This window comes from Larimichthys crocea, chromosome XVI (assembly GCF_000972845.2).
Source record: "Larimichthys crocea isolate SSNF chromosome XVI, L_crocea_2.0, whole genome shotgun sequence".
NCBI classification, from domain to species: Eukaryota; Metazoa; Chordata; class Actinopteri; family Sciaenidae; genus Larimichthys; species Larimichthys crocea.
Genome location: NC_040026.1, coordinates 6,685,648 through 6,700,303, shown reverse-complemented (window position 1 = coordinate 6,700,303; position 14,656 = coordinate 6,685,648). Strand labels below are relative to the sequence as shown.

The window sequence follows — 14,656 nt, the reverse complement described above, 5'->3', positions numbered from 1 at the left end:
TGTGGACCCTTTCCCTGCAACGCCCCCCCGACCCCTTCTCTTTCAAATTTCGTCTTGTGAATGGTTCATTCTACCTGTAATCTAATGTAATTATGTAATCTAGAGTCATTTCACTGGTTGCTTAACAAAGACGATGCATTGTTAATTTATTGAATGTACAGTTTTGATGACAGTGGCTTACCGTATGTGTGTGTGCGTGCGTGTGCGTGCGTGTGTGTGTGTGGAATCGTGACATTTTCGTTGAGGACGCTGTGTGGTTGAACCTCTGGCACTGAAACCCTGTTAAACCTGAACCTACAAAGTGCTGTTAACAACAAATATGCATAAAAAAACAACACACACACAGAAACTCTCAGTGATCACCGTCGCTGTTAACGTAGCTGGAGGTGGCATTCAGACAGGGTTCTTTTAAAACCTCAATCTGACAGCTCTTCTCTTATTTATTTGTACTGTTGAACATGAGTCATCGTAGACAGTTACCGCTGCTTCAAAGGATTGTAATGTGACAGGATTGTAATTTATAGAACACTTCTACAACAGTTGGACTTATGTTTTTGCATCTTGTTTTAAAGACACGTTGTTTTAGATCACAGTGGTGTGTGTATGTTTCAATCTAAAAATCTTAACATTAATACTGATGAACCTGAAATCAAGTGGCAGTGTTTGATTTGTCCTCAGTGTTTATGACATTTCAGTATATCTGTGTCCTCTTTATGACTACATGCTATACAAATGGGAATAATTCTGGATTATTACAATTTGGGTCTAATTTTCATGCCCTCGCTCTGTTGGTATTAAGAAGTCATTTATTTTATAATTAATTTTATAGTGTATATAAGGTGGACCAAAGCCACATACCACAGCATTTATAACCTTTAAGTTCAATTTAGCCTTGATTCTCTTGTTTTGTCATTCCCAGAAAAGTAAGATAGCGTTGTGATACATTTTATTTATCAAACTATAAAATACCCAAGTTGAAATAAACTAGAATTTTCCTTTGGTGCCCACTGAAAACCTCCTGTTATTTTTGAGCATGTTTACTGTACAGGCAGTGCTTCATGAAAGTGCAGTTACATCCATTTGACCAACAGGTGGAACTCTTCTGTTAAAAGGGAAATCACATATTGTCACTGTCAGGAGAAATCTCCGTTTTGTCAAATCAAATTTTGTCCTCCCACAGAGGAATGAAGAGATTCGCTGGATAATATCGATACAGTCAGGTGACATGTAAAAGGAATGGTTTGACATTTTGGCAAACCCTTTCTTGCCCAAGGACAGATGGGAAGTTGATATTGCTCATTATGGACTGTGCATTAAAAGAATACTACACTGATTTAGCATTGAATTGTCAGACTCACGATGGACAATAAAAAAAAAAATCAAAACTGATGAAGCTGAATCAAAGTTTTTGCCTTTTTTTTAAAAATTCCACACACTCTCCTTCACTTTTAAAACCAGGTGCCTACATTATCCACAATGCAACTCTATTTGCAGACATTTCAGGAAGTGATTCAGGTGTGTTATGGTAGTAGTAGCTGTTGTAGCCTCGAGCTGCTGGCCTCAAGCAGAGATGAAGCGCAGGTAACAGATGAGTTAGATTTATTTAATTTTCTAACTTGTAAGTCTTCAACTTTAGACGATGCTGACTCAAGTGACATCATCTGAGTCCAACTTATCAGATTTTACACAGCTCCCGCTGGAGCCACAATATTTTTTTTCACATATGCAGTAGTACTCCCCAAGATCGTTTGTTTGCACATAAAGAAACAAGGTATGTGTCAGCCTTAGTGCTGATAGATGCATATGCTATGCTATACTAAGCTAATATTCTAGCTCTGGCTCCAAACCTTACCTCACAGACAGTGGGACTGATCTGTGCATCAAACTCAAATAGGTACATTTCCCAACATGTTGAACTATTCCATTAAAGGGTGAGTCTGTAGGATTTAGTGTCATCTAGTGAAGCAGCCCTATTTAGAGACACTGTTTGGTTTGTCTATTCTGGGCTACCGTAGAAACGTGGCAGTTCAACATGGTGGACTCTGTAGAAGAGGACCTGCAGTGTCTGAGTCTCATTCTAAAGCAACAAAAACAAAACCATTTGTATTTTCAGGTGATTATACACAAGCAAAAACATAATCATATGCATTATATTGCCATATTCTGTAAATAGAGCACTCTAAATCTGACACACTGGACCATTAGAGAAAAAAAAAAGATGCTTCCATACAGGGCAGAAGGGTTCAGTGAACTGCTTAATGACACAGTTACACCTATGGGAGGTGTGTGAGACAGCATTCTCCACCACCAGCGTCACACCATCCAATGAAGGAATATATTATTTTGGAGTAATGGTGTTCATCCGTCCAGGAGAGGTCCAGACACTTGTCGAATCTATGCCAAGGAACGCCAAAGCTGTTTTGCAGGCACATGCTGACCCAACACCTCACAAAGACACGTCTGTGATTTTCCTTTGATTTGTCACCCATCTGTATGGACAAGGTTAGTGCACAAGGTGCGGTGCTCCAGTATTTTCCTATTTGTAAAGGCCTGACACTGTTCACTTATTTTACATTACAGTAGATGGCGCTCATCAGCCACTTGTTAAAGGAGATCACCATGGTAGGACGAACTGGTCTGATGGTGTAAATGTCACCTGATGATCTCGCCACTCTTGCACAAACTTCCACATGCACTCACTGGCTCCAGGCTCTGACAGAATTATGGGTAAAAATCAATGTTGCTTCTGTCTGGCTGTGATGTTGTCGTTGGCAACCAGGTTGTCATGTTAAACTGCTCAGACAGTGAGCCACTGAGCTGCAACGGCCAGGTCATACCCACACAGGAAGCGTTTAAAAGCGGGTGGGACCTCAGCTCGGCAGCCACTGTGTTTGTCCTGAAGATAACATGGTCAGTGAGTTGCTGGCGTTTGTAGCAAACATTTATTAATAGTAAAGCTGTGGGTTCAGTACATAGTAGTTTGACCTTCATTTTATATGAATCTTTTAATTTTTGGTTGTTTTTATGTTCAAACATGTTCTTATGGGTTCCTTACGTAGGATTTGTTCTTTAAAAACTCCTTTAAACACTTTGATACTTTCAAAACACATTAAAGGTACACTTGATTGTCAGTAAGTCAAACCCCTTTTTCTGTTGTTAGTCAATGGAGCATTTCTTGTAGTTATTTACAGTTTCTGGAAAACATAATCCAGCTGTCCTGTCCATCAGGCCCTGCAGCCGACATTAGCCAGAGCTGGGACTGTGAAATTAGCAAATCTCCTCTCAGGAAACTCAGCAGGAGCAGCTGTGGGGCTGGAAACAAACTGGAAATGAAGCACCAGAGAGCAACAGGTCAGCAGTGAGAACAAGTCCTGCCAAAGCAGAAAAATGTTTAAGCGATATCAGATTTGAATCTATTATGTCTGCTGAGTGCTGTGACCCTTATATTCTTTTCTTTTAGTACCTTGCAATGTTTTGATCTAGAGCTGCACCTGATGCGTGAGAAAGAAGAGAGACGCATTGTGAAATAACTGGGTATCATCTCAGTATGTGACATTTCGATGGCATTTCTCCTAGATACACACACATTTTCCACAAGAAATCACATAAGTGCAAGATGACAACGTTTTTAAATGAGCGTACATCAGTTCGGCTTTAACCATCAGAGAGGATGGAGTAGTTAGTAGGCATTTTGGGAAATATGCTTATTTATATTCTTGCCAAGATTTAGATGAAAAGATTGATGCTCTAATATCTGGCCATTAAATATGAAGGTACAGCCAGGAAATGGTTTTGATAGCTATCATAATCTAACATCTAACTCGTCCAAAGATAAATTAATCAGCACATCTTAATAATAATAATAATAAACACATTATATTATTGTTTATTTTCAGGTTTGTTTAGTTTTCCATGTTAAACATGCTAATTATTTACCCTAAAGCTGTTGTAATTAATATTTTCATACTGATAGTGATGAAGTTACAGACAATAATCACCTGCATTTAGGGCTCCTGTCAGCTTTACAGAGTTCTGTAAAGAGTTTCAGCTAATTGTTGAGTTTTTGGACATAACAGGCAGCTGTTATGTTCAACCTGTACACAACCTGCTCAGCACCAACCAGAAGGCAGACACATTTAGAGACAGTCAATGAGCAGAGTGGAGCATTTAGCAGCTAAAGAGCCTGATATTTCCCTCGTGAGCTGGTAAAGATCAAAAACAGACCCAGAGTAAATATTGGACTAACATTCATCAAATGGCAACTATTTTCTAATAAAGTCAACTTCTTTCTGCTGCCGCCAGGAGCCAAAAAGATCCAAGCTAGCTGTTTACTCATGCTTCTAATCTTTAGGCTTAACTGAGCTGTTAACTTTTGTATTAAGTGGAGTGGAGACAGGGTACCAATCTTTTCATCTAACTGTTGGCAAAAAAGGGATTTTTATCCCGTTGAGCAGGTCTTACATTTTCATTTTTACTCCTCTGCCCTGCCATTACCTGGCCTAACCCGGCCACCTCCTCACCTGCATCCATTAGCCCCTCACCACATATACCAGCTGAGATCCTTTGTTTTTTCATCAGTTCATCTTAGTAATGTTCCTGTTATCATCAAGTTGTATCATCAAGTTGTCAAACTATAAGACAACTTTTATAAATAAACCAATGAAGTCATCCTGCTCTCTGCTGGATTTGGATCCAGTCCTGTATTTCCTGAATTGTAACAGTTTCAAAACTATTTCTTGCTGACTGAAAAACCCTGACACAATAATGCAGACCTTCGCATAACTCATAAAAAAAAAAAAAAACTTTAGTTTTTGGACCCCATCAATGTGAAGGTGAAGGAATCTATTTTAGTCAGCAAGATTAAGTGGAAAAAGTGCTATTAAACCTGAAACTCCCTGTCTTAAATAGGTGCTACTTGCATACCAACATTTCATTAGTTGTGTGGAGTTTTAATGGAACATTATAGAGTCCAATGCAGGTTTAAATGTCATTTCTCTTTTTTTTTTTACTCAGAAAACAGTCAAACAACTGAATCTTTGTTAATCCAAATGTTTTTTTTTTCACGGAAATGAACAAATGTCACAATATATTGATGCACAACAAGAGTTATCTGAAGCGGTTTGCAGACACCATGCTGGTCAAAACCTCAGGAGTAAACTTTTAAGTCATCAAATCTCCAAACTTTGTCTCATAAGTCATTAATGCAGGCCATTGTTCTGTTACAATCTGAGTAGTCCAGTTTTGGTCCATATGGACAAACTTTTGCAGGGTCTCTTCAAGGCCTGGTGAGTGTTGTGTAGATAGGCTGCTCCCAGCCAGAGGGAGGACTGTGTGGAGGTGGTGCCAAGGTCAGGCTGTTGATAAGCGGTGTGGAATAAGGTCTGCGAGAGGAGTGAAAGTATGGGTACTGATACAGATGAGTAGGGCACCCAGAGAAGGCGCTGTAGAAACTGGAGCTTTGAAGGTCAGTGTAATCGGATTGGTTGGTGGAGGATGAGGAGGAAGTAGAGGAAGGGCAGATACCCAAACCGAGAGAGGTGTACTCAGGTTGAGGAGGTGGAGGAGTGGAAGTGCAGGAGCTGCTGTAGTGACCTGGGCTCATCTGCTCAGTTTTAATCTGAGGTTTTTGACTGGTGTCCTCTTGGAGCCTGTGCAGGTCACGACTGGAAGAGGATGATGGCATTCCAGTGGAAATCCCGGATTTGGGTGTCCATGTGGGAATGTTCTGGGAGTGAGCGTGGATGAAGGATCCAGGAGGGTTGTTATGTCCGTGGCTCGTATCTGGTGGGGTTAGAACAGTGGAGCTGTGGCTGTTGGGTGGGAGGTACTGGTCAAACTCATGGACGTCAAATCCATCAATGGTGCTGATGACATCAGTGCTTAGCTCAGAGATGTCCACGTTACTGAAGTCAATGTTCTGACGGCTTGTGGGAGGAACAGAGCCGGCGCTGCTGTCCATAGGCCGGTGGCCCTCATGTTTGCTCCCCATGTGAAGGTCGGTTTTTGGGGTAGTGGGAGGTGTTGGAGGTCCATGAGACTGACCTGGAAACCAAAACCAAGGAATTCAATATTTCCGTGCTGAAGCAAACAGACTCAAGGAATAAATACAAGCTTTTATCTCACCTGTACGGTCTGCATGGTAATGATGGTGCACTTCTCCTACACCAGCCAGCCTGGCCACCCCTGGTTCTGTCTTATACAAGCCCTGCTGATGCTGCTGCTGGACCAGACCGGTTCTGCAATCCCCCTGTCCTGGCTTGGTACTCTTGCGCCTCCGAGGCTGATACTTGTAGTCTGGGTAGTCTCTCTTGTGCTGCAGCCTCAGCCTCTCGGCCTCCTCAATGAAGGGACGCTTCTCGCTTTCAGAGAGAAGTCTGAGGAAAACAATTATTATTTAATTATTGAAGGTCCGTTTACACACTGGCTATACAATATATGTTCATTCCAAAATGGATACATCATGTATTTTCTCCAAATACCAAACAGGAAGTCTTTATTTTCAGAGCGATATTTTGTGTACTTATGCTTCCAGCTACCACATTTTTTATTTCATAATCTCATTTAACCCTTTAATGCAAGGATGTTTTTTCAAACAGTCCTACATATAATGCAAAATAATCCATATCTTAAAATCACATTGGATTTTAAACCTTTCCAAACTTAATAACAAACAAACAAACAAAAATAGATTTTTGCAATGCAAGAATGTGCACACAAAGATCCACTATCTTGAAGTTGAGTGTGGATGGACAGATATGGCAAGTTCCCCTGGACCAATCAAAGACTTCCATAAGAACGTCCGTAAGCTTTTGGAAGCTTTCCCTTTCTCCAGCCATGGTCAAAGCAGCTGAAGGCTGAAGTTTTCCAGAAAAGTGAGTTACTTGTGAGATCTGCTGGCTCTTCGGATTGAAAATCTGTCCAGAAAAACTACTTGTGTGCAGTGGTGGAGTTGTGCTGTCTGAGGTGCAGGGGTGAAAAAAAGGGGCAACCGCAACATGCTTTGGGGCACCAACATGCAAAAAGTTTTATTTTATATGGCATTCTATATGGCATTGCATCACGTTCACTTAGATCGCCTCAAAAATAGGAACTACTTCAACACGATGCATCAGTAAGTTACATTGTCAGTGCAGGATTTTCTACTTATAATTGTATGTATAATATAAGAGTATAAGATTTTCACTTATTGCAATATCACTGTTAACTGTTGCCGAGTAAAGGATGTGAATATTTCCTCCCCACTGGCTGTGGGAACTGACCGGTTTTGGATCCACTGGCAGTGAACCAATGTGCTGAGAGTATTTAAGAGCTATTTACTTAATATTGCCCTATATAATATTTTGCATTACACATGCAGGAAAAACACACTTAGCACTCCCCTCTTTCTGTCTTGTATTCTTCTTACTTGTTGCAAATATTTTCCCACCAGTCTTATTACTTATATTTATGCAATTTGGCTTGGGAACACTGACTGTCCTGGTCTTCAGATTTAGTTACATGCATCACTAACTGCTCACTAGTTAAAGTTGAGAGTCTAGTTGAGCTCCAGCACCCACCGCCACAGTTTGCCCAGCGTCTTGCTGAGCTCAGCGTTGTGCAGATGTGGATACTGGTCCGCCAGCTTCTTCCGAGCTGCCTGCGCCCAAACCATGAACGCGTTCATGGGCCGTTTCACGTGAGGTTTGCTCTTCATACCTCTCTCCCCTTGAGAGGGCATCGGTACCAGCGACCAGTCGTAACCTTTTAGCACTTGTGAAACGGCGTCGCGGATGCAAGCGGGGAAGCGCTCATCCTCCACGCTGCTCTCCGTTTCGCGCGTAATCCCGGACCGGCGCGCTGCCTCCCCCTGTGCGTCGGAACCTGCCGGAGAAGTGGGGGACTCTGAATCAGAGCCATGCTGGGACATGGAGCTGTCGCTGCCTGTTGGACTGCGGTGATGGTCAGTCAAGGACTTCTCTTCTGTCATTCTTGGTGAGTAAAAGTTACTGGATGGTTTCTCCTAGATTTCCAAAAAACGTAAATGCGCACGCCTCTGTGGGAAGACTATTCACGCCAGCACACCCTGAAATCAAGTAAAATCCCAAATTTCTTGTCTTGCCATTCCCTTGACAGCCAGGCACAGTTTGAAGAGTCTCTTCTTTTTAGCACTTTAACTCGCATCTCTCCACCCCTCGTGTCCTATTGGCTTGTGATGCGTTTTACAGGCAGAGTTCCTCCTAGTTTGGCATTAAGAAGAAGGGGGAGGCAGATCATCTTTAATAGTTAATATTACATAGACTATAATGTAAGATATTTTTGATTGTTTGAAGTCTACACAATAAAAGTTAAACCTTCTATGGCTGGATTTGATTGGTCCACTTACAAAATACAAAATCTATATGCAGCCATCAGTCTATCACGAATACGTTCTTCAATAGCACATTGAAAAACTTCACTATTAAAAATTATGTTTACACATAAATGCATAACAAATAACAATCCGGTAGTAATAGTAATATGTAATCATACAATAAAAAAAAAATAGCTACACTCACGCAGGGAGCATTCTCTATTCTTTATTGACTGTTCTTTTAGATTTTGATGTTATAGAAATAACATTTTGCATATTCAATTCTTATTTTATTCATTATTCTAAGTAAAGATTAATATTTTGTTGGTATTTATTCGGTTTTTATCCTCATCCCTATCTTAAAATAAAAAAAAAATAAATAAATAAAAAGAAAAATAATAAACATTTGAAATACAATAGGGCTTCGCACGGTTTCCGTGCTCGGGCCCTAATAATAATAATAACGATGCACTTCCGTGTTTGGTCACGTGACCACGAAGCCCCGCGAATATGGCGGCAGCCAGTGACAGTTCAGGCAGCTCCGTGAGGAAAAGACGTGTGGACAGCAGTAAGACAGAGACAAAGAGTGTGGACAGCAGCGAAGAACATGGGGCAGAGTCCAGCGGAGACACCGAGAAAGAGAAGAGGGTCACGTCGATACAGAGGGGGACTTACTGGCTCACTCGTATCGTGCTGCTGCGCGCCGTCGCCTTTATTTACTGTAAGCACGTTGACATTTACTCTCAGTAAACTCCAGAGGAGAGCCAGTTCACGTCTGAGTAAAGCTTTCTCCTTCATACTGTGTTTGAAGTGTTCAACATGTGACTGACTGTGAGTGGGATAAATGCGGGTTCGTTACTTTATGTATTAAGATATCTGTGATATGGGTATCAAAGTTAGTGTGGCTGTTTTGATAGACCTTTTTTCACAGCAGCCATTTTTGACATGGTAGGTAAACACAGGTGTTTTCAATGAGACTAATTAAGGTTCAGTTCCATTTAGTGCAGCAGAGACTTTTTCCAGTGAGCATGTACTGTACCACAGCAGCGCCCTGACTCTGCCTGACCTGAACGGAATGGAGCCTTAATTAGTGTCATTGGAAACACCTGTGTTTACTATTTCAAGTCACAGTGACTGCTGTGAAAAAGAAAACGTCTGTTAAATGTTTTTTACATACATTATGTATGTTAAGTAGTAGTATCTCATGTTAAAGCACTGAATAGATAGCAGAATTAACAGTTTCATACTGAAATAGTGGATAAATAGATTGCAAAGTACAAAGTAGCATAAAATAGATTGTGTATGGTAAATTATAGGTCATTTTAGGTTACAGTGGGTTAGTGTTTTAGTGTTTCTGTGAGGATGTTAGAAATGTGAACCCCTCTAGGTGTCTAGTGTAAAAAATGTAGAAACTTTTAACTTTAAACTATTTAAAGACTTAAGATTTTAGAAAGTTAGAGAAAGATAAAATATGCACCTTTCTGGCACTGAAAAATAAAAACAATGTGTGTTGAACAAATGAATATATTAGTGTGTGTCCTTATCTCCTCTATTTTCTGTAGTTGTGGCCTTCAGCGTTGCTTACAACCAGAACAAGCAGCTCATAGGTGAGAACGGCCTAATGCCCTGTAAGAACTACCTCAACAGCGTTAAGCGCTACGTGGGGGGGAAGATAGGCATGGCCGCCTTCGCGTACACACCCTCCATCCTCTGGTTGTTAGACTGGAGCGACATGGATGCCAACCTGGACGGCATTGCCCTGGCGGGGATGGCACTGTCTGCGTTCGTCCTGGTGACGGGAATGGCCAACATGGTGATCATGGTTACACTGTGGGTGCTTTACCACTCCCTAGTCAGCGTGGGACAGCTGTGGTGAGTCTCACATACATAAATACAACAATAACTGGATTTATATAGAAATGACACAAACTGTTTTACGGGAAATGTGTGTGTGTGTGTGTGTGTATGTATGTATGTGTGTGTGTGTGTGTGTATAGTATTGTATGTATGTAGTGTATATATATATATATATATATAATATATATATATATTATATATATAAAATATATATATATTATATATAAAAATATAATATATATATTTTTTTTAAATAAAACAGCATTACATCATCATCATCATCATCCTTTTCCTGGCCCACTGTACATGAACCACCGCACATTGGACATATTGGAGCATTAACTGCAAATAGCCAAATATGTTTTCCAGTAGTTGGTGGAGACAAAAAACAGAGCTAAAAGGGAGTAAATACATCATCCTTTAGACAGAAACATACAAAAAATGATAATTTAGTCTGTGTGTCTGCTGGATTTGTAAACTGGTATTTTAGGCTGTTCTATTGCGTCAAGAGGCCAAAAAATAGGTATTGTAGTTTTAAAGGAAGAAAAGAATCTTTCACTTTGTCTTTCTAGTTAATTCTGATGTTTTATTCTAATCACTTAATCAGTGCAACAGGCACCCCAGTTTCACTAGAAAATTGAAGACATGGCAGTGAAAGTAGTAGTACAAGTATTTTGATTTTAAAATAAATAAGAATTTGCTAACATCTCCAAAACAACTATAAAACATTATATAAAATGTGGTTGTTCTGCTGCCTGCAAGTGGCAAATAAAAAATAAAATAAAGAATCTTTTATCTTTAATCATTTATTTCTTTTTAGTTCCTTAGATGAAATGTTAAAGCATTTTTAAATTCCTTTTTTTGTCTTCTAGGTACTCCTTCGGTAAGTGAACTTGTGAGGACTCAAAGTTTTCAACTGTAACAAAATACGGGACTGCTTCCTTTGTTCCTCCACAAAATTGAAGAAGTGGATTGAGGCAAAGCGTTTATGTGAGACACAAGAGGTTTGGAGGTCATTTAGTTTTTTTATAGTGAAACTAATGTGGTGAAGTCCCTCAAACCAAACACACATCAGACGGATCTTTAGAGATATCCATCCAATCCTGTTATTTCATGCAAGTAGTGCTCAGATGGGATTCTGTTCGGCTGATGTTAAGAAAAAAAACATCTTGGGAAGCATGCAGCTGTAAAGTCATGGATCATAAACCATAATACAGTAAAGTCATGGATCATAACCATAAATAAGTACAATCAGTGCACGTCAATCTATTTAAGTGTGTCGGAGTCTCACTGCCAGCTTTCTCAGGATGTTTCACAACTTGTTTACAAGGGTAAAACAGTCCCTGACAGAGCTGAGTTTACTGACGTGCAGCACATTGCCTCCTCACTCAGTGAACCCAGTAAACTGTCATGAGCGTAATAGTAAAAGAGGACGGCGAGAAAGAAATAAGAAATATAAATAGGAGGTTGCATGTAGGGCTCCGGCCCAGATGAGTGGCGAGGTCAGTGGCAGCTCTGTGATTGGTTAATGACACTGTAGTCAGAGACGCCAGGCCAATGTCTGTGGTCGGGACTGTGGCTTCTATTTCTCTTTCTTTAAAACATTTTTTTCTTTTTTCACTCTCACTGTCTTTCTCCCTCACTCTGACAGCTCAGCTTTAGTCTGCAACTAAGCCCTCCAATTGTTCCAAAGTCTAGACTAAAAACCATGCGTTGTTGCTGTTAGGAGCATTAGTCTCTCGAATATCCTGGCAGATGTTGTTCAGTCCCTTGTTTAAAATGAAAAAAACCAAACGTACTCTTACTCTGGATCTTTTGACCATACGACATGGTCTTTATCAGCAGGTAAAGTTTGCTTATTATTATTAATATTATTTAAACTTAAATGAAACTTGAAGTTTAATGTGCAGGCTACATTAGTCATCATTGTCTGGTTCTGAGATTTATAAGGCACAGTGTACAGAATATGACAGAAATAGAATATGATTTTTAAACTAGTTTTCATTGCTGATATGTCACAATAAGAATTGTTATGTTTGTTACCTTTGAATGAGCCTTTTGTATCTACAGATGCTGCAGATCCTCCAGAGTCTGCCATGTTGAACCATGTTTCAAGGTAGCTCAGATACACAGACCAAAAGCTGGCCTAGAAGGGCCTCGTGTTTTTTCATGTTCACAGCCACTGTAGAACAAGAGGGCAAGTGGAAGTTAAATATAAAACTGCACTTCACTCCTACACTCTTGTCCATGTTCCTTAGAAATGAGAAATTGAAATGCTTATCCAATTTTGTGGGTGCCAGCTTTGACATTTGTGGTTTTAAAAAAATATCTAAAGAACATTGTGTGATTCAGCCCCATAGGATGAATTGTACTACTTTAGTGATACCTTCCTCTCTTTTAGTACCATCAAGTGCTAATTAACAAATGCTATCTACATGTTAACTAACTGTTAAAACAGCATTGTCATTGTGAGAATGTAGTGTGCTGTTGTTAGTGTTGTGCTCTTAGTAAATTTCTGTATTAGTGGTGTAGTTCAGGCTAGCAGCCCCTTGTTTTACCCTCTCCATCTGGGCATGACACAGTGGCCTCAAAATCTGCCAAAAAGGGCCTATCTTCATCCATTCTGTGCTATTGTAAAAACATGGCGGCCCGGCAAGGTGGATTCCCCCACCGAAAGTGCCTGCCGCATTTTAAGGTAACCAAAATATAATGATTCTTATTTTATGGTGACTATACACAATGAAAGCATGGTTGTACATTTGTATTCCATTTGTGCAATGTTCTATAAACAGAGGGCCCCAAATCTCCACACTGCCTTTAAAATAAACTAGGAAGAGTGACAAAATAAAACTGTTTCAGAGGTCTGCTTACCACAGTTACTTGTTTACATACAGAATAAGTGGTGGAGTTATGAACAACCATAGCTCACAAAACTGACCAAATACAAACTGTCTCCTAAATGTTATGTTGTCCAGAGAAAGCTTTCATCTAGTTTGTGTCCTCCAAAGCACCGCCGACGTCGTGGTTTAGCTTGAGTGTGCAGCTTATTGCATTAAGAATTGTTTGCTCTTTTGTGGCATGTCGTCCTTTATATTCTGTTTACAGATGATATTCTGATGATTTGTCCAGGTTGGGAGAGCAGCTGTTGGAGACGGGGTTTCGGGCCATTTTCCTGTGTCCTTGTGGACCCTGTCTCAGGTCCCTCTCCGCTGCCCCCTTCCCTCATCTGCATCTGGACCTTCAATGGCTCATTGTTCGCATCATGCTGGGGGCTGTGAGTACTTTACAAAATACATACAAAGGGTTTTTGTGCATCTGTGTGGTCACCAAAACTCGAGAGCTCAGCCACTCTGACAGAAAATGACAAAAAATAGCAGTGAGATCATTTTTGGATGAATTTTTGCATATACCCTTGGAGCAGCTGTTTAACTTGTCAAACACAATTAAAAACTTATTGATTGGACTTTATTTACTGCCACCAGCACTACTGACATTTCCTGTTGTGAAATCCTGCACAGACACTGATTATTTGTCTGTCTTGGAGGAAGCAGATATTATAAATTCAAGCAGAAAGGCATGTACTGTACATACACACACCTGAATGCATCCAGCAAGCCACAATGGAGAAATGAAACCATTTTGCAATGGTATAATTCTCCGGGATATTCCAGTGTTTGTTCTTCTGATTTTAGATCGCTACTTTTGGTGAGGTGTCTTTGCTATAAAACTCTGCCAGTATTTAGAAATCCAACCTAAATATATGGTCAGCTAAACAACATGTCTGGTTGTTTGACAGTTTCCATGGTGAATTTTAGACCACCGGCTCCGTTTTATCTGCCAATCACTGCAGTTAGAAGAAATCCAGAAGGATTTTTCCTATTAAGACCGTGAAGAGAGCTGAAACACAAGGAGAACCACCCCTGCCTGGTTTGACTCTAAAGACCTTGTTTTATTCACCAATATGTCACTACACCATTGAATTATGATTTGTTCTAAAGTGGTGTTTCGCAAACTTAGGGTCAAGACCCAAAATAGGTCGCTAACCTTATTTATTGGGTCTCCAGTTGGTAGAGTAAAATGCATATCAATGCTGTGATATGTGAATACATTTTCCTAATTAAGTTATAAGAAGACTTGTCCATGGTGTACCCTGCCTCTCGACCAATGACAGCTGGGATCGACTCTAGCCTCCTCTGATCTGTTTTTGTTCTTGATATTGAATGTTCATATCAGTTAGCTACTGTCTTACTTGTTTCCTTTAAATTAAAGCACAACCTTATCCTGTATTAATTTTTATTTCTGAATATTTGCGTGGGTTAATCTCCTCCGGTGGCATTAGTAGAAGGTGTTGCCCCGTCAGACTCCGTAAAATGTGCAAAAACCTGCTGAACTTGCTATTCCAGCCCAATTGGATCATTTGATTAGATTATAGTGATAACCTAGATCTTGGGGAATTTTCATATTTTTTTT

General features: G+C 40.1%; 2 protein-coding genes across 4 annotated transcripts in view; one reads left to right on the top strand and one right to left on the bottom strand.

Moving 5' to 3' along the window:
- Nucleotides 1-4,949: 4,949 nt before the first annotated feature.
- On the bottom strand, nt 4,950-9,093 carry sox8a (SRY-box transcription factor 8a). Its single transcript, XM_019259241.2, has 4 exons — nt 9,005-9,093; nt 7,557-8,216; nt 6,124-6,374; nt 4,950-6,042 (listed from the first exon to the last, which is right to left on the bottom strand). The coding sequence occupies exons 2-4, from the start codon at nt 7,964-7,966 to the stop codon at nt 5,276-5,278; spliced, it is 1,428 nt and encodes a 475-aa protein (XP_019114786.2). The 5' UTR covers nt 7,967-8,216; nt 9,005-9,093; the 3' UTR covers nt 4,950-5,275.
- The window catches only part of lmf1 (lipase maturation factor 1), a 31,811-nt gene continuing 25,972 nt past the window's right edge, over nt 8,818-14,656 (top strand). Inside the window, exons 1-3 of one of the 3 annotated variants that reach the window (XM_019274735.2) lie at nt 8,818-9,050; nt 9,892-10,201; nt 11,059-11,069. In XM_019274735.2, coding sequence (XP_019130280.1) covers nt 8,840-9,050; nt 9,892-10,201; nt 11,059-11,069 — 532 coding nt within the window. In that variant the 5' untranslated portion in view covers nt 8,818-8,839. Of the gene's footprint in view, nt 9,051-9,141; nt 9,161-9,382; nt 9,483-9,891; nt 10,202-11,058; nt 11,070-14,656 lie in introns of those variants that run through there. The other 2 variants (XM_027289599.1, XM_027289597.1) reach the window with 2 other exon arrangements.